Below are 20,352 nucleotides of genomic sequence, written 5' to 3'. Positions count from 1 at the left end.
CGGTACGGGCTTTTACACTACTGCAGCAAAACCAGGCATGGCTGACGGAAATGTTGTCAAGCTTATTTGGGTTAAGAGGAGAAGCGATGGGGGATGTTTATTATTATCTGAGTAATCTATTTCACGCGACAGCTATCAACTCAACATGAACACAGACCATCTCCGTCGTGAGCTACTCTCCTGAACTCTGCTTTGGTCAGCCGATTGTTGTCATTTGATGTGTTTGCACTTGTGTTGCCAACCGTGGAGTTGAAGTGTGCCCTCTAGAGGACAAACTACGCAACAACAACATTCATAACATCTACCGTCTCTCCGTTTCTTTTTTAATTGTCATTTAACGGGCGTTGTAAACACCGATACCGATTTATCGGCAAGTAGCTCATATCGACCGATAATATCGGCACGCCGATATATCGGTTTGGGCTCTATTGTGAGTCGAATTGAGCCATGAACTTCCTGTATGGTTACATCCCTATCTAATACTTGTTTTTTCTCCTGTTAATTCTCCATTAGATCCGTCTGAATCAAGATGGCTGACTCCAACGTTTCCTCTCCGACCAATGAGTCCAGTCCTTACCGCTGTGTTTTCAATGAGGACTTTAAGTACATCCTGCTGCCTGTTAGCTACAGCTTGGTTTTTGTGGTTGGACTGGCCCTTAACTCTGTGGCTTTGTACATTATCTTGTTCCGCATCAAACGCTGGAAACCAAACACCATCTATATGCTGAACCTGACGGTGTGTGACACACTCTACATCCTCACCCTGCCCTTCCTCATCTATTACTACGCTGATGAGAATGACTGGCCATTTGGAGAGTTCCTCTGTAAACTCATCCGCTTCCTCTTCTACGCCAACCTCTATGGCAGCATCCTCTTCCTCAGCTGCATCAGTCTACATCGCTTCCTGGGCGTGTGCCACCCAGTGCGCTCTCTGAGCTGGGTGAGCGTTCGTCGTGCCCGTCTGGTCTCGGTTGGAGTGTGGGCGATGGTGCTGCTGTGCCAGGCGCCAGTTCTGTACTTCTCACGGACTTGGGCTGCTGGTCAGGAACGCAGCATCTGCTATGACACCACCAGTGATGAGCTGTTTGATGACTTCTTGGTTTACAGCACAGCCGTGTCAGTCTTGCTGTTTGTTGTTCCCTTCACCGTGGTGATGCTGTGCAATGGGCTGATGGTGAGGAAGCTGCTGGAACCCGGGGGTGTGGCTAATGGGTCGACATCCCAACGCTCCAAGCAGAAATCCGCCAAAATGATTATCATCGTGCTGGCAACATTCATGCTGTGCTTCCTGCCTTTCCACCTGACGCGCAGCCTGTACTACAGCTTCCGTTACCTAGACAACAGCATTAGCTGTGCTATATTAGAGGGCGCCAATATGGCGTACAAAGTCACACGACCGCTGGCCAGCGCCAACAGCTGCCTGGACCCTGTCCTCTACTTTTTGGCTGGCCAAGGTTTCCGTGGCAACCTTACTAAGAAGTTAAAAACCAACAAATTGACCGAGGCTGGCACATCTCTGACCACCCCGCTCTGATGGGCCAGAAGAGATTCAGAGCTAATTGGATTATAGTTCTCTATCCATATGGGGACAAATTAAAGATTAAGATATGAAGATTTACAGTCCGTTTGGAGAACTGATCCACGCAGAAGTTTGTCAGGACTGTAGGCTCAGAGGTCCTGGTTCAGGGGTGGTTGCCATGCAGGAGTCCTGGAGTAACCTGGAGTGAACTGGTCTTGCCCAATTATCTCTACTCCAGCATCAGAGGCACTCTGTTATGTTGGAGATCTGAACTGCGTTTATCAGAGAGGATCCTGAGAGGAAAAATGGTCCATGGATTTAGGACTCTCCTTGTTCAGACAGTGGAACATGTCAGAAACAGGAGAACGACCGTGACTTAAAAAAAAAAAAGCTCTGTGGCACGAAGTGTGGTTCATTTCACACTCCCAGGCAGAGAACAGTTCACACTCCCAAGAAGAGAAGAGCAGCTCCCTGAATCCAAGCTGACAATTTTGTTTTCCTTATTCTGACTACTGTAGCGATGCTGAGACAATGAGGCATAAACAGTAACCAGATTTTCACAAGGACGTGTGATTTGCAGTAAAGCGTGTGTGGGGAACAGAAGGGAGCTCTTGAGCATGTTCCAGACAGGATGATGTGACATAATATGGTCTTGTCTTGACTTGTCTGTCAAAGCAATTTACACTCCATCATATTTTGAATCAGGCTGAGAGCGAGAGGTGTGTCTTCACCATCAGGCGTTCAGTAACATTTTCTGTTGCTGTCTTTGCGTCTGTTTTGTTTTGACACTGTCTGGATTGTACATTAGTGAAATGAAACATAATCAAAATTCACTTGAACTTATGACATATCTTTCTGTATCAGTTCCTTCTACTTTGTTTCATTGTGCTGATTGTTGATTAGGTGATACCCCTCAATTATGTATATCTGACAGTCAGCAGTGTGACTGTGTGTCCGGTACAGACAGACTGCCCTGTGCTGATGGTGCTGTCTGTTTTGGTGTAAGTGAAATATGGTTGAAGGTTTATTTGCAGGAGTGTAAAAGTGCAGGTTGCCCCAGGGCTATCGGTCTGAGCAGTGTGTCTTTCATTCAGCACTTTGTGAGAAGTTCTAGGAATCTCACGTGTGTGATGGCATTCACTGTACACAATATTAAAACCACAACTGAGCTGTTCAGAGAACGGTGCTCCCGAAAAACAAGTCCTTTCAAGACATCAGCAGGAAACATCATTTTAAAAACTGTCTCATTGGTTTCTTTTAACAGTGAGGGTATGCTTTTTCCTTTATTTGGTTTCTTTGAACAGTGAGGGTATGCTTTTTTCCTTTATTTGACAAGTGTCGTAGAGGAAGTTGTTGTGTAATGTGATGGACTGGATAAAGGGGTGAAAAACAATGAATGAAACCATACACCACTTGAAGTAAATTGCTTCTTTATTTCAACAGTACAAATCCCAAGAAAAGAAAATGTAACCATGATAATAATAAATAAAAAACCATGACAGCAGAGATGAGTTCTCTCTCACCACTCCTGGAATATGACTACTAATAATTACATCTACACAAAATTATAAAACACAGAGATGTTCAGCGAATAAATAGGATAAAACCCAGGCCCTTCTAACACTGGATAATAATGAGAAAACATACAAAATATCACACCATATAAATTGTGGATGTAAACATCATTAACAAAAAAAAATGGAAAGAACCATGTCTCTCTCTGACACCTGTTTTCCTCATTTGAAAATTTTGAGTGAAAAAAAAATACTTGAGAAGATAAAGGAGTGAGTTGTCAGTCATCATTTGTTCGAAGTGAAAATACTAGAGGAGCTAGTACAATAAAAAGTCAGTCTTAAATAACACTACAGATGTGTGTGTGTGTGTGGTTGTGTGTGTGCTGTGTTTGGGACAGTGAAAGACCTGCTGAAATGCCTGAGATGAACCTCTCATGGAAGATGGACCAAACCTGTGTGTAAGTGTGTGTGTGTGTGCGTGTTTAGAGCATGAACTGAACCCTTGAGTCTTTGCTCTGTTCGTTTTTTTAAGTTACTGACTTTAAAAGCCACAAACACTCACACACAGGGGCCTCTTGCTTGGATCCACCTTAAATAAGGCTAGGTTAATGAATGGAAGTCTAGCAGTGGAGGTGAGCTTGGCAACAGAGCATGGAAGGTAGCAGTAGTTTCTTCATCTGCTGAACCCTGTTCATTAGTTTAGTAGAGATGCAGACTAGACAGTGATGTGTCATTAATCCCAGAGGGAGAAGTTGATGAGCAGTGATAGCAGGTCTGGTACTCTATGAAAAAGAGGCTTCCCCAGGTCTCCTCTTTGTCATGTGGACTGCTTTAAAGACAGACTGGTATGGTCAAACCGAATGACGGCCTCTCCAGTCACTCTAATTACACCTGTCCAGTGTGTGTAAGAAGATCGTGTCAACACAGTCTGCCTCTTGTACACACTCCCAGACCTGCCCAGTGTGAGGATCGGAGCAGAAGGAAGTGGTGTGAGGAGAGAGATGGCAGTGGGTGGGGAATGGGGGCAGGGCATGCTAACACTGAGGAGATGGAGGTAAAGGGAAACTGAGACACAGCAGTCCAGATCTGTCTGTACAACACTGCTAGGTACTGCTTCTAATGCCTCAACTCTATTCATTCAAAAACAGACTAAAATTCAGATGAAGAAGAGAAAATGAAAAACCCTTTGAAAATCACCATAATAAACTAAGTTTAGGTTAATAATTATACTAAATGAAAAACTGTCAATGAAATCAACAAACACATAACAGGGCAAATTTGGTTTAAGGGCCAAGCCAAACACTGGGAGCTGTTTTAACACTGGTGTATGGGTTAAGTCTGAGTGTGTTAACATGGTTTAACACGGTTTACAGAACGAAGAGAACATGGAACCTTAGTGTGTTACTGAGATGAGAACGGTTTGCATGGGCTCTGTCAGACCAGCAGAAAAACTGGAGAAGAAGAAGACAAAGAAGAGGGACGCACACTGTCGTTTGTCTCTGTAAAGTACAGACCGTTCTGATAGGAATAAGAAAAGATTTGATCATGTCTCATGTCTCACTATACATATTTACAGTGTTTACAGGGCAGCTGAAGCTGTACCTGTTTACTGCTGGATTAAAAAAACAGCCAAAGCTGATATGAAAAGCCATTCCTCTGAGAGCTGAGATAAAGCAGAGATCAATACAAAGACGGGAGAGTTTGTTTCTGTCAGTGTTGATTATTTAGTGAAGTGGTGTGATGGCTAAATCTCTGTGGTTGCAATCAACCTTTCAAGAGCAGACTCTGAGTAAATCTGTCATCTGAAGCCTTTGAAAGATTAAAATTACTGCACAAGTAGTTCTAAAAAAATGATTAAAATATCTATTGTTAAAAAGTAAACATTTTCTATATTACATATTAGTTCTACATCTTTGATTAAAATAATAATTTTGTGTGTGTGTGTGTGTGTGTGTGTGTAAAAATCGTGTCTGCTTGCCATGTATTGTCATAAAAGCAGCATATATTTCTACACTGCACAGTAGAGGGGCCTGTTCTCTCTCTCTCTGTCCTCTGCATTGTGTGGAAGCACAACCTAAACAGCTAAACACATTCCCTCTTCTCAGTTCCCTGTTTGTAAAAGTTTTTGTCTTTAACAGAGAGATAAGACAATGTCAATACTTAATGAATGTAGCTATTCCTTCATACTCTGCCCTCGTCTGATGACCTCAGCACCATCCCACACCTGCTCTGCTCTTCTTCCGCTGCACGCTGATGATGTCATAGGGACGACTGTCCCCTTACAGGTTCATCTGCATGAAAAAAATAGATGGAGAAATAGATGGTGGGGGGTGACACACACACACACACACACACAAACACACCAAGTTAGACACTTGATAAAGTCAGTGTCACCTGATGGTGTGTTGTGCAGATCTCTCACGAAGGCTTTCTAATCTTACTCTAAACCTAATCTAAACCCAAACCTAAACACACAGCATTCTTTACAGTTATACGAGAAGATCACTTTCTGAACCACTTAGTAACCTCATTTATATGGAAGACACTGGATCCAACGTTAAGCAAGTGTCCTATCAATCCACCAGAGGGCATCAGTGAGCTGGCTATCTCAGACAGACTGACTCAGCATTCACTCACTCATTAAGCCCAATAGGTGCCCAGGAGTGCTGATCTAGGATCAGACTTTACCACAGTCTAATGTTCAAAGACTTTGTAAGCGGTTCTCCTGACTGAAATCCTACATTAAATGTAATGATGTACATTTAATGTAGAATTTCAGTAAGGAAAGTGGGAGTTATTGATTCTGAAGTCCAGACAGATATTGTATACTGTATGTTGGTCAAAACACAGTGAGAACCACTTTCACATCAGAGAAATGTGAGTTAGAGAATGACTGCTGGAGTTCAGCCTAAGACTGATCAGTGAGAGAGCCCCTCTGAGCAAGAGTCAGACAGGAAACAGGACGCCAGTTTCAGTGAGAAAGCTTTACGGTAACAGTTGCCTAGAGCTGAGAAATAACTCAATGGGTAACACGGATATGACTGTCCTCTATTCCTACGCTGGGAATTTCACTGCTCACATACGCACGCACACACACACACACACCACACACACAAAACAATTCCTGTCAGGGCAGAAATATATAATGGATCAGAAACAAACACACAATGACCAATCTCCTGAGGGGAGAGCCAACCAGCAAGACAAGACATTTACTGAAACAGAGAGAGGAAGAGAGAGAGACAATGAAACTAAGAGAAGTGAAGGAAGTGGGTAAGAAAAGGAATGGTAATAAGAGGTATGGGAGGAGGGAAGACAGAGAGCAAGAAAGAGAAAGACACAGCAGTGTGACTCACCTCCTGTCGACTCTTTGAGGATGAAGAGTTTGAGGAAGAAGAGAGGCTGAGAAGGCATTTCTCCTCTGCAGGCTCGGTGTGGGTGGTGTTAACTGAATCTGTGTCGCTGGACTCATGGGGGGTCATCCCCAGGGAGATGGCCTTGTTCTCTGGGATCTGTGCGACCTGGAACCTGGTGTTCACAGAAGACAAACGGGTCATATGACACGCACTGTTCTACATGACATTAAAACATTAGTTTGTGCAGTAGGGTTGCTCCAGTCAACCTGTTCATACGCCTGTAGGAAAACTTCTACAGGACTGCTCTCATTTCAGCTCAGCATATCATCAGATATCCTATGTAAATACGATATGTACCTACTGCCTGTAAGCATTCACACATGTCTATCAGCTGGGAGCCATCATCCTGATCTACTGATAAATACTAACGTCCATCAAGTAAAAAAAAAAACAGTCCACAAGAGACAGCGATTGATCCTCAGTCTCTCATGAAGGAGAAATGACTCCCAAAAAAGATGTCCATGCCACACAACTGGTTTAGAAATGGTTTGGAAATTGTTTTAAATGGGTTGGAGATGGTTTGAAAATGGGTTGGAGATGGTTTAGAAATGGTCCGGAGATGGTTTAGAAATGGTCTGGAGATGGTTTAGAAATGGTCTGGAGATGGTTTAGAAATGGTCCGGAGATGGTTTGAAAATGGGTTGGAGATGGTTTAGAAATGGTCCGGAGATGGTTTAGAAATGGTCTGGAGATGGTTTAGAAATGGTCTGGAGATGGTTTAGAAATGGTCTGGAGATGGTTTGAAAATGGTTTGGAGATGGTTTAGAAATGGTCCGGAGATGGTTTGAAAATGGGTTGGAGATGGTTTGTCTTTAAAATGCTGATGCTGAGTGTAGATGTTAACTTTGCTGAAAGGTGGTTGGAGGTCACAGCACGTCATAATACTCCATTGTCTCTGACAGAAGTGGTCACTCACCTGCCCACAGACAGCACCATGGGCTCCCCAGAAAGTGTGCTCTTCACAGGGAGGGTGGAGGTCTGGTGTGGGTCGATGGTCAGGACGGGTGGGGGCAGCACCTGGGGCCATTTCTTCTGGCTGCAGCGGGAGCAGCAGGTGCCTGAGCGGGAGGCCAGGCCATTTACAGTATGGAGGTGCTGGTGAGGACACAGCCTTGGCAAAGAGCGAAACTGGCCCAAGTGGGGGAGGACAGGAAACCTGCGGTTGAAGAGAGAGAGAGAGAACTTAAAACTTTTAAAGTTAGTGTGAACTGATTGGCATTAGTCCTAGTTCTAGCAAACAAAGTGTGGACATCTCTGAGTGTAGATGAAACATCTGAGTGTTGATGAAATGTCTGAGTGTTGATGAAACGTCTGAGTGTTGATGATATGTATGAGTGTTGATGATATGTCTGAGTGTTGATGATATGTCTGAGTGTAGACGTTTCTGAGTGTAGATGATATGTCTGAGTTTAGATGATATGTCTGAGTGTTGATGAAATGTCTGAGTGTAGATGATATGTCTGAGTGTAGACGTTTCTGAGTGTAGATGATATGTCTGAGTGTAGATGATATGTCTGAGTGTTGATGAAATGTCTGAGTGTAGATGATATGTCTGAGTGTAGACGTTTCTGAGTGTAGATGATATGTCTGAGTGTAGACATTTCTGAGTGTAGATGATATGTCTGAGTGTAGATGATATGTCTGAGTGTAGATGATATGTCTGAGTGTTGATGAAATGTCTGAGTGTAGATGATATGTCTGAGTGTAGACGTTTCTGAGTGTAGATGATATGTCTGAGTGTAGACGTTTCTGAGTGTAGATGAAATGTCTGAGTGTAGATGATATGTCTGAGTGTTGATGAAATGTCTGAGTGTAGACGTTTCTGAGTGTAGATGATATGTCTGAGTGTAGATGATATGTCTGAGTGTTGATGAAATGTCTGAGTGTAGACGTTTCTGAGTGTAGATGATATGTCTGAGTGTGGATGATATGTCTGAGTGTAGATGATATGTCTGAGTGTAGATGATATGTCTGAGTGTTGATGAAATGTCTGAGAGTTGATGAAATGTCTGAGAGTTGATGAAATGTCTGAGTGTAGACGTTTCTGAGTGTAGATGAAATGTCTGAGTGTAGATGATATGTCTGAGTGTTGATGAAATGTCTGAGAGTTGATGAAATGTCTGAGTGTTGATGAAATGTCTGAGTGTAGACGTTTCTGAGTGTAGATGAAATGTCTGAGTGTAGATGATATGTCTGAGTGTTGATGAAATGTCTGAGTGTAGACGTTTCTGAGTGTAGATGATATGTCTGAGTGTAGATGATATGTCTGAGTGTTGATGAAATGTCTGAGTGTAGACGTTTCTGAGTGTAGATGATATGTCTGAGTGTAGATGATATGTCTGAGTGTAGATGAAATGTCTGAGTGTAGACGTTTCTGAGTGTAGATGATATGTCTGAGTGTGGATGATATGTCTGAGTGTAGATGATATGTCTGAGTGTAGATGATATGTCTGAGTGTTGATGAAATGTCTGAGTGTTGATGAAATGTCTGAGTGTTGATGAAATGTCTGAGTGTAGATGATATGTCTGAGTGTTGATGAAATGTCTGAGTGTTGATGATATGTCTGAGTGTAGATGAAATGTCTGAGTGTAGATGATATGTCTGAGTGTTGATGAAATGTCTGAGTGTTGATGATATGTCTGAGTGTTGATGATATGTCTGAGTGTTGATGAAATGTCTGAGTGTTGATGAAATGTCTGAGTGTAGATGAAAGAATTGGAGTGAGCTCACATGTACTGTACACACACACACACAGAGGGAGAGAGGAAGAGAGAGAGAGAGAGAGAGAGAGAGAGAGAGAGAGAAGCCCAGTCAGCAGCAGTGATGAGAATTTTAAAAACCAGGGTCAGTGCTTCTCCATTTAGCTGACTACATTCTGTGGCTCAGTTTGACTCGGTGTGTGTGTGACAGGGACGACAGCTCAATTTGGCTCGGTGTGTGTTGTTCTGTGTTAGTGATCAGTCATGGGGAGGTGATGGAGGGAGGGAAAACAATCAACCATATGATATTTTCATAAGATGTTTTTCAGCAAAAAAGAGTCACATAAAGATGACAGGGTTTCACGGTAATGACTGAAAGACTCAGATTCAGCAGTGCATTGTCTCTGTCATATTGTCAACTGTTGACACCATATGAGTTGCATCTACTGTTAAGATCCCTCTTAAGATTTGACAGAACTCAACCAAATCATCAGTGATACTCCCTCAGACTCATCCAGAATTCCCACATTCCATACTCATGATCCAAATACACACTCATAACAAGCTCCTCCCCCACAGCAGCCTGCATGTAAGCAGAATAAAGAATAGAAGGAAGTGAGGAGTAAGATATGTTCGTGTTTTCAGATATTGTGGATCTGAGGCTCTAACATCCTTTCCTCTCTACTCCAAACACAGCTGCTCCAGGAAACCAAATGAGCCACAGACCCTGTGCCTGTGACCCTGCTTACTTTTATAACTTCCTCTTCCCCCTCTCTGCTCTCGCTCTCTCTCTCTCTCTTTCTCCCCCTCTCTCTCTCTCTGTCTGTTTGTGTGAGAGAGGCTGTGGTATGGTGTGACAGTAATTGGAAGAGGGTTTAGCAGATGATGTATGAGTTTGTCATATACTTCAACAGAAACATGTTCATTTAGGATAAAAGGAGTTCACTATTCAAACACACCACTCATGTCATCAGTGACTCATTACTGTGTTCTCAAAGACAAATACCAGACAGATGTGCAGCACTTCAAAGACACTGAAGACACTGCCTCACAGACAATGTACGGTCAAGACTATGATCTTGTCATTTCAGACTTTCCAACGGTGGCAATTACCACCTGATCTAATCATTCTTTTGACTCCACTCACTGTGGTGCCATGCCAACTTATATCCACTGCCACTCACCATGGTGTTCTTAAATCACAGTCTGATCCTGGGTTTACTTCCTGACCTGTACCTCACGCCCGCAGTACCTGAGCATTATATGTCGTTTTATGAGAGGGTGCATGTATGTGTATGTCTAAATGTGCATGTGTGTCCGTGTCTGAAAGAGAGAGGGAGAGAGAGAAAGAGAGAGAGAGAGAGAGAAAGAGAGGAGAGAGAAAGGGAGAGAGAGAGAGAGAAAGAGAGGAGAGAGAAAGAGAGGAGAGAGAAAGGGAGAGAGATAGAGATATTTTCTCACTTAATGGATGCGGCTTTGCTCGCTGCCATCTGTTTGCGCTCATACTCCAGTAACAGCTCCTCCAAAGCAGCTGCGTTTTCTGCAAACACACACACACACACACAGATGCCTGTTTTTGAGCTTGGAGATAACTGGTGATTGGTGGAGCTGACTGTGTGTTGGTTGAGAAGTGTGTGTTCACCTTTCTTCTCCGTAATGAGGCGTACCAGGACACTGATGGTGTCTTCATTCATTGTGTCATCAACAATGTATGGACCAGGGTTACCTACAGCAAGACACAAAACAACTCAACGACCACACGCAGACATCTGATGAACTACAGCCCTCAGTCACAAACCCACATTCCTTCATTTTTCCACTCCTTCACTTAGACTTACAGTCACATTATAATACACATTGACCTGCAGCCAAGTGTGACTGGTTTACGTGGTGTGAATATGCTCATGAGGGATGGACAGTCTATAACCAGTCATGAGTACTACAGTGAGAACAGAAACAGATGACACTGCACAACCTCAGTGTGGTGCACAAGACTGCCACTGTGTCACTGGTCAAAGCCTTTAAAACTAATAAAACACTCCCCAACACTGCACAACATTTACACTCTCCACACAAACTCTAACACTGAACCCAAACACTGCACAACACTCATGGCTTTACACTTTACATACAAACTCTAACATTAAATCTAGGCCACTTGTTTTTTAGGAGCATGGTGGTGTCTGTGGCATTTCTTGGCCATCTTTTGAAGACTGTGGAGGGTATGTAGTGATAGTAAATTGTACATGTGGATACATGGGGGTATGTAGTGATAGTGAACTGAAGATGGGTATACATGGGGGTATGTAGTGATAGTGAATTGTCCATGGTAGATCCAGCAGTGACTGAATCTGCAGTCAGGTTAAACAGGAAAAGGGTCTGTCATTATGACTCATGGCTGTGGAGACTAAAGGAGACGCTGAGGTGACTGACCGGGCAGTAATGACACAGAGGAGTTTTAATGTGAGTACCGATAGAATAACAGAACGTAACAGTGGGAAGACCTCAATAAAAGCTAATGTTTTTTTGACAGTAAAATTCCACAATTCATGCTCTTCATCTTTCTGTGACTCTCCAGCATTCAATGACAATACAGTGAGACAGTCACAAAGGGCAGAGCCCAGAGAACAGTGGTCTCTGTGGTAACAGCGTATTTCCCACAGTTCCAGAGCAGAGCAGGACACCCAAGAACAGCTCACTCAGCTTTCAGCTCTATTCAGTCTAGCTAAATGCTAACATCCAACTCACTATTGTTATTCTAATCAGAGCCATGCCATTGTCCTTCTGGGATTATTCAAGTAAACAGACTCATAATGTGTGTTGTGCAATAGTTCTCTAACAAACACACACACAAAGAAACAGACACAGACACACACACACACTCGCACGCGCACGCGCGCACACGCACACACACACACACACACACACACACACACACACACACACACACACACACACACAATTAACTCTAACTGTGTATAGGTGCCCCAAAAACCCATTCCTGGACATTTTATTTAAAATAAAACATCTTGAGCAATGTAGAATTTTTTGAATAATTAAGTTTATTCAAAAAATAAGTGGCTGGTGACTTACCCAAGTCACTGTGTTGTAAAAGCAGAGTACAACAATGATTCTATCTCCACAGCAACACCCTATCTCCAGGGACATGGAACCTTAGCTGCCTCAGGAGGACACCTTTGTGAGGATCACAGCTAACAGCTAAATGCTGATGCGCTAACTCTGGCCAATATAGGCCAGGCTTCAAGGTCATGTTTTGTTTTGTCAGACAAATTATTAGTAGGAAGGGCTGTCCGTAGAGGCATACAGACAAGTTCACAAGCCCTTACATTCATTGGGGGAGGCTGGGGGAGGAAATTCCTCTTATCTGTGGCCAGGGCTAACTTAACATGTATAGATAAGTAGCGAGCCCCGGTTGTCTTTGCTGACAGTGAGTGTAGCGAGCTCTGTCTGAGGGAAGGACAGTAGAAGCAAAAGCTGCTAGGGTAAGAGATTTCTCTTTAGCATAGGACAGGACAGCTGGATCACATGGTTATATAAGAGAGAGAGAGAGAGAGAGAGAGAGAGAGAGAGAGAGAGAGAGAGAGAGAAAGAAATGAAGGGTAGGCAGAGATACTGAGATCTGTGATTTGCTCTTACGCTGAGGTATTTCCTGTAGGTGACCTGATGTAGGGGATGAGAGTGCGTGCTGATGAGTAGCCATGTATTCAGTATATGTTTGTGTATTCAGTATACAGTATGTGTATGTAATATATGTCTGTGTATTCAGTATATGTTTGTGTATTCAGTATACAGTATGTGTATGCAGTATATGTTTGTGTATTCAGTATAAAGTATGTTTGTGTATGTAGTATATGTCTGTGTATGCAGTATAAAGTATCCATCTTCCAGTTCCATCTTCTCTACTCATCTTTCCATTTCCTATTTTTCTTGATTATCAGCTTTTTTCTCTCCCCTTTTCCCCCCATGGAATTGTTTCTGATTAACAGTTTCACTGGCTCTCTCCTAACTTTTACGTCCTCTTCTTTTTACATTCAGACAGTTTTCAGAGGAAACTGCCCAGTCATCTCTTACCACCCCCCCGCCCCCCGCCCCTCGCCCCAAACCCATCTCTTACAACCCCCCCGCCCCAAACCCATCTCTTACCACCCCCCCGCCCCAAACCCATCTCTTACAACCCCCCCGCCCCACACCCCAAACCCATCTCTTACAACCCCCCTGCCCCAAACCCATCTCTTACAACCCCCCCGCCCCAAACCCATCTCTTACAACCCCCCCCGCCCCCCGCCCCAAACCCATCTCTTACAACCCCCCTGCCCCACACCCCAAACCCATCTCTTACAACCCCCCTGCCCCAAATCCATCTCTTACCACCCCCCCGCCCCCCGCCCCAAACCCATCTCTTACAACCCCCCTGCCCCAAACCCATCTCTTACCACCCCCCCGCCCCCCCGCCCCAAACCCATCTCTTACAGCTCCTCCGACTCTCCCACTACTCCCCCTCCACCTCTCTGACGGTTCTGATCTATGACAGTTCTCCCAAAACAACACATATACCTATACTATATACCTAAACTGCACATACAGTATACATAAAATGCTGCACATTTATAGAGGCATCTTTAAACTCGTTTTCATAAATGATTGTGGAAATAGGCTGTGACTGTCTACAGCCAGGGCTGCACGGTGGCACTGTGGGTAGCGCTGTCACCTCACAGCAAGAAGGTCCTGGGTCCGATTCCCGGACAGGTGGCCAAGGTCCTTTCTGTGTGGGGTTTGCATGTTTGCATGGTCTCCCCGTATCTGCGTAACTCTTTCTGTGTGGGTTACCTCCGGGAGCTCCGGTTACCTCCCACAGTCCAAAGACATGTCAGACAAATTGGAGATACTAAACTGTCTCTAGGTATGAGTGTCTGTGAGTCTGCCCTGTGATGGACTGGTGACCTGCCCAGGGTGTTTCCCCATCTAATTAGGATAAGCAGCGCTGTACTCACAGCAGGACCATCGCCATGGTGACCAAAGGTTCAAAGGTCTGTAGGACGGCTTTAAGAAACCTGAGTGAGTAAGTGATCGGGAAAGGAGAGATGGGTGGAGGGTCATGTTGCACACTGAGAAAGGGCTGAGAGAGGGAAAAACCAGGCTACATCACCTGGTCTCGAGTGTGAGGACGCAGGTTTAAGATATTACACTAACCTGAGAAGCGGTGACAGAAACAACACCGGTTAAAGAAAAGATACTGGGCAGGACTTGAGGGTTCTCTCTGTGTCTTTAATAGGGCTGTGTATCGGCAAGAATATGGCGATTCGATACATATCCCCATACAGGGGTTACGATTCAGTATATTGTTATATATTGATTACTTTTAGTAAGGTGATAGAATCTGGCCATACCATATGTATCCTGATACGGGGGTTACGATTCAGTATATTGCGATATATTGATAACTGTAAGCAAGGCGATATATTGTGATTTTTTTAAATCTAATTTTAGATCCATTTGTTTAACTTTAGCCGGTTACTGTTCTGTTAGCTGTAAAACAAAATGGTGTCTTGCTAAGTGTGCTCTCCCATTCATTGTGTTCCCCCTGGTATTTGATTTTTGCAAACAGCATGGCTCTTGTCGATCTCCTTAGCGCCTTCTTTATTGTGGAAGTCAAAATGAGCCCACACCTCAGCTCTGTACATCTAACTCTTTTGGATTCAGCCATCAGTGGTAACATTACTAGTCAGCTAGGTTTGCTAATACTAACGTCAGCGGTGCACCCTTATGTACTTCCTGTCTCAGTTTACATTGTTACGTTGGAGTGGAAGAGCCTTTAATCTTCATATGGGTGTTTGTGGAGGTGTAATCAGATGTAAAAACAGCTGGAAAGACTGTGATGAGGTCAGGTTTACTCTACAGTAAATAAAGTAACACATTACAAAATGCACATGCCCCTGATTCTCAGGGACTCATCAGCCAGATAACAAGTCATAAGTGTCTATCTGGAATGTTCTTCAGCACTTCTCTTACTGGACAGTTCAAACTGCTAGTTTGAGTCATCTTGCTGACTGAGAAATCCTGCTTTGTGGACTTCACTCCCTTGCCTATCTGTCACAGCAACAAAAGAAGAGACAACAGCCCATTTCCTCTCATGACATGTACGTGGTCTCAGACTGGTCCCAGTATAACTGTGTTTAGGTGTGTCAGTGAAAGATCTTTAACAGATATTAGCTCATGTATGCGTGTATGTGTGCATGTGTGTGTGCCGTGTGTGTGAATGCTGTCCTGGTGTGTGTGTTTGTGTGTGTGTGTGTGTGTGTGTGTGTGTGTGTGTGCGCGCGTGTATGTGTATATGTCTGTGTACCCTCTTTCTGTGGGCTGGCAGGTGCTTCTTCGTCTCCTGGTTCTTTCTCAGCGGTGCAGCGATAGCCTTTCTTCTTCAGGATGTTACAGATGAAGATTCCCAGTAGTCCCATGACACAGAAGATGGGCACTAGGGCGAACACGGCATACTCAGTGCTCTTCTCTTCTGGGCTGCGCACATTGGTAGCGTTGGCCACTCCCGCCCCGGGGCCCCGCAGACTGCCCTTACCCACATTACGCTTAAGTCGCTTCAGAGGTTCTGCAGTAGTGGAAGAGAGACAGAGAAAGCATTGTAGGTGAGGTCTGAAATGCCTCAGTATGTTGCCATTCTGGGGCACAGAGGACCCCTAAAGTGCTGTAAACACCAACAGAGCCTGCATGGGTGCAGCCTGTTTTATGGTTAAATTCACATAGATGAACCCTGAAAAATGATGAACCTGTTTTGTGAGATTCTTAAAGAGCTCTCCCACTCCTATAACCATTACACACCAGGCATCACCCAGACTAAGAGAACAGAAAAGGGGAGAAACAGCAAAAAAGAGACTGTGACAGAGACTGTGACCACTGAGATTTTGCATACAGTGACAATGACAGGACAATCAGATGAAACAGATGAAACAACACTCACTTCTCACACAGCCGTGGAGTGTGGAGGCTTTCTGTATAGCAGCAGGGTGGAACCTGAACACCATCAACACCATGAAAAACTTCACATTAACAACAGCCAAATTCTGCTATGTATCAAAAGTATTCAGGATGATATGCACATTCATACAGAACTACAGGATCACAGACGTTCTATCTGTAACAATAACATTAACACCACAAAACTATGGCATCACATACATACTATCTGTAACACTAACATTAACACTACAGAACTTTGACCTCACAAACATTCTATATGTAACAATAACATTAAAACATCACAGACATTCTATCTGAAACACAGAACTACGACAGATACTGAAGTAAAAATTGAGGATCTTGAGGTGTATTGCATGAATATTAGACACAAGTCAGGTACACTAAAATAAAGAGATCTGAGCCTTTACCCAGGCAGACAGCCTCCACACACTGCATCAGTGCATGAGGTAGCAGGAGTCACGACCCAGCGGTTTAGCATCCTACAGACAGTGTGGGGGCGGCACTGCTCTGTGTCTTGGGCGTCTGAGAATGTGCCTTTTGGACAAGTTTGGCATCGCACCACCACCTCAGCCCCTTCAACTTCTCCACAGGCCTTAAAATCACAAAAATAATCATTTTATAGCCTAATTACATATAGTACAATCTTACAGTGTAGTGTCAAGTCCAGGAAACATTATAAGAAAAGAAAAAACACTAACCACATTCCTGGACAGGACAGAAAAATGATCTATTTCTGAGTCTCAATTAAAAAGTGAAGAAATGAGAAAAATGCTGATTTGGTCTGGCATGTGTGTAGGCAGACATGCCAGAACCATCGGCAGAGTCAAAGAGGTCAACCAGCTACTCCTTATTACAGGAGAGAGAGAGAGAGGGAGAGAGAGAGAGAGAGAGAGAGAGAGAGAGAGAGAGAGAGAGAGAGAGAGAGAGACCGTGAGGAGGAGGGACGGTGGAGTAATGTAAGGATAGATGGAGTGATGAGATAAAAGAGAGGCAGGATGAACACTAGTATAGTGAGAATATGTTCTGGGTGATTTCTCAGCTCACATCTAGCAGTGAGGTCTAAAGACTTCAGTCGTGTTGAGAAAATGCATTAGAAAGCGTTAAAGTAGATACTGATGAAGCGTGAACTTGGCCTTGCTCTGGGGAGAAATGCAGTCCCAGAAATCCCCAAAACCCTAAGCAGCCTAAACATAGCAGGACCTACTGATGGAAGGAAGATGTGGGTATATTCTGGGGGTTGGTGGTGTTCTCTCTCACCGTGGAGGGCTCCTGCCCTGCTGGGCACTGCAGACAGACACACTTCTCTCTCCACCGACACTGTGCCGCCAGCAGATCCCACAGACCCATCAGCTACAGAGTAACAAAGACAACATAACAGCATTAACACACACGCACACACACAAAGACAGCATTAACACACACACACACACACACACACACAAAGACAGCATTAACACACACACACACACACATACAAAGACAGCATTAACACACACACACACACACACACAAGGTCAAAACATCACACATATTCAGACACACTTTTGTAACAGACCAAGCCTAAACATTAACACACACAGGGTCAAAATATATTCATGCACACATATTCAAACATGGAGCAAACATAAAATAGGTGGAATGTATTTGCTACTGTGGACCTGTAATTAAATTCCCACAAAAACTGTTATTGCTCAGACATGTGCAGTTTCAACCAAGAGACAAGTCCTTGCATTCCTACACACATGCACACACACTCACACCCACACACTTTTGCATTCATAGAGGAAGAAGAGGAAGCACTGAGCAGTGAGCGGTGAGCAGTGAAATGTAGCCTCTGCATTTAACCTATCATAACACCAGTGAGCACACACACACTAGAGCAATGAGCACACACACACATTATGAGCTAGGAGCAGTGGGCAGCTGACTCCGCTGGCACCCGAGGACCAACTCCAGGTCTTTTTGCTAGTGGTCACTGACAAGAGTACTAATCCTAGCATGCATGACTTTGTGGTGGTAGGAAACTGGAGCACCTGGGGGAAACCCATGTAAACACGGGAGAGCATGCAAACTCCACACAGAAAGTAAATGTCCCCATAAAATCACAACATGTCACAGGACATTATCATTTGGTCCACACAACCTAACAATCTTCATTCTCTAGCATAATGAACAGACATCTGTGTGAGTGTGTGTGTGTTCTCATACTGTGACTGTAGTTAATGGATATTACTGTAGTCTGTGTAGTAAGACATTGTAAATCTAAATGGTCTTGTAAGGGCCACAGTTGCTTTTTTGATGGCATTAGTGAATACCACTGTGGTTTCCCATATGTACCTCCAGAACCTCTTTGAGAGATACAGATAAGAACCTGTCTGTCTCTCCCAAAAAACAAAGAGAATGAATGTGAAAGCAGCATGCAGGCCTGCTGTGCTGTCTCACTGTTTCTGGTATTAACGGCAGTGCAGGATGACGGAGGAAAAACTGAAGAGTTTGCTCCGGAGAACAATTTACAATTACAATTTAGTTGTTTGGCAGACGCTTTTTACCAAAGCGACTTACAATTAGTGCATCACTCAGAGTCAGATTTCTAATACCTTGTGAGCAGAGATCATAATAAGACCGAGCGTAAAATTGCCCCTTCGTAATGCGCCCCTGGAATACTTTGACATACTTTGACAAATGCAGATACAAGACAAAGGTTTTTTTTTTTTTTTTTTTTTTGGGAAAGGAAGGTTAGGCATTGGGGGACAGGTGGGTTCTAAAGAGGTGGGTTTTCAGTTTCCTGCGGAAGAACAGTCAGCAGATTCTAAGACATGCTGAGAAATAACTTTTAGAGACAGAGTGAGACAGCTCCTAAAACACATGGCCTCAGGAACAACCTGTACCCTGACACACACACACACACACACACACACACACGCACGCACGCATACTCACGATGAGAAGGACAGGAGCTGAGCAGCAGAGGTGGTTCCTCATCATCTTCAAGATATTCTTCTATGAACATATGATCTGAAACACAGACAAACACACAAGCACATGCACGCACGCACGCACGCACGCGCACACACACACACACACACACACACACACACACAAACACACACACAGGATGGTCAGGCCGGTAGCAAATTCCAACACTTACACACGCACAACGAAACAAACAAAGATCAAAAGCATCATTCAGAGTGATATGGGCTAAGAGACACATTCTGCATGAGCAGAGTGTGGACATCAACATGAGCACATTTCTCTCTGACTCATAAATCTGTACACAGTGACAACATAAACGACAAACACATCTACAGTGAAAACCACAACACAAGACCAGTGACACAGTCACTCATCCAGCCACAGCTTGAGGAGGACAGCACATGTCCTGCTCCACATATTCCCTCAGACACGCAGTTGGAGCTACATGGCGCACTTTCTGCTCCACTTGCTTCCTCTGACACACCACAACAGCCTTGCGTTTATCTACCAGCACATCATATGAAAGAGTCTGGTCTGGACAGGTTCTGGTCAGTCACCCTGGCCTTTGATTTGCATCAGCTTATTTTCAGCTATAAGTAAAACATGCATATTCAGTGCATCATTAATGCACAACTGAGAGGAGAGGAGAGGAGAGGAGAGGAATAAGCAGGAAGAATGCTAATATCTTTGGTCTTTCTCTGACCAATCTTTCACTCACAGCTGACATCATACAGATCTCAGTCCTCATACAGACCTCAGTTTTCATACAGAACTCAGTTCTCATACACAACTCAGTTCTCATACAGATCTTACTCCTTATACAGGACTCAGTCCTCATACACAACTCAGTTCTCATACAGAACTCACTCCTCATACAGAACTCAGTTCTCATACAGAGCTTACTCCTCATACAGGACTCAGTCCTCATACACAACTCAGTTCTCATACAAATCCCGCTCCTCATACAGAACTCAGTTCTCATAGACAACTCAGTTCTCATACAGAACTCAGTTCTCATACAGAACTCACTCCTCATACAGAACTCAGTTCTCATACAGATCTTACTCCTCATACAGGACTCAGTCCTCATACACAACTCAGTTCTCATACAGATCTCACTTTTCATACAGCATGTGAGGCCATGGCTGCGATCCTGTGTCTGGGTAAAAAAAGAGAGAGAGGAAAAACAGATCATTGGCTTTTCTCTAACGACAGA

The 20,352-nt window shown here is 43.9% G+C and overlaps 2 protein-coding genes across 2 annotated transcripts; one reads left to right on the top strand and one right to left on the bottom strand.

Moving 5' to 3' along the window:
- Positions 1–529: 529 nt before the first annotated feature.
- p2ry2.1 (purinergic receptor P2Y2, tandem duplicate 1) lies at positions 530–1,534 on the top strand. Its single transcript, XM_030765232.1, has one exon. It carries the CDS (start codon positions 530–532, stop codon positions 1,532–1,534), a length of 1,005 nt encoding a protein of 334 aa, XP_030621092.1.
- A 3,778-nt stretch (positions 1,535–5,312) lies between these two features.
- Positions 5,313–19,142, bottom strand: relt (RELT TNF receptor). The gene is made up of 10 exons (XM_030765231.1): positions 19,101–19,142; positions 17,418–17,510; positions 16,568–16,752; positions 16,141–16,193; positions 15,514–15,771; positions 10,792–10,875; positions 10,611–10,689; positions 7,366–7,605; positions 6,390–6,561; positions 5,313–5,324 (listed from the first exon to the last, which is right to left on the bottom strand). Exons 1-10 carry the CDS (start codon positions 19,140–19,142, stop codon positions 5,313–5,315), a joined length of 1,218 nt encoding a protein of 405 aa, XP_030621091.1.
- Between the last annotated feature and the right edge of the window lie 1,210 nt (positions 19,143–20,352).

The sequence above is a fragment of the Chanos chanos genome, chromosome 2 (genome assembly GCF_902362185.1).
Source record: "Chanos chanos chromosome 2, fChaCha1.1, whole genome shotgun sequence".
NCBI lineage: Eukaryota > Metazoa > Chordata > Actinopteri > Gonorynchiformes > Chanidae > Chanos > Chanos chanos.
This window is presented reverse-complemented; position numbering and strand designations above follow the sequence as displayed.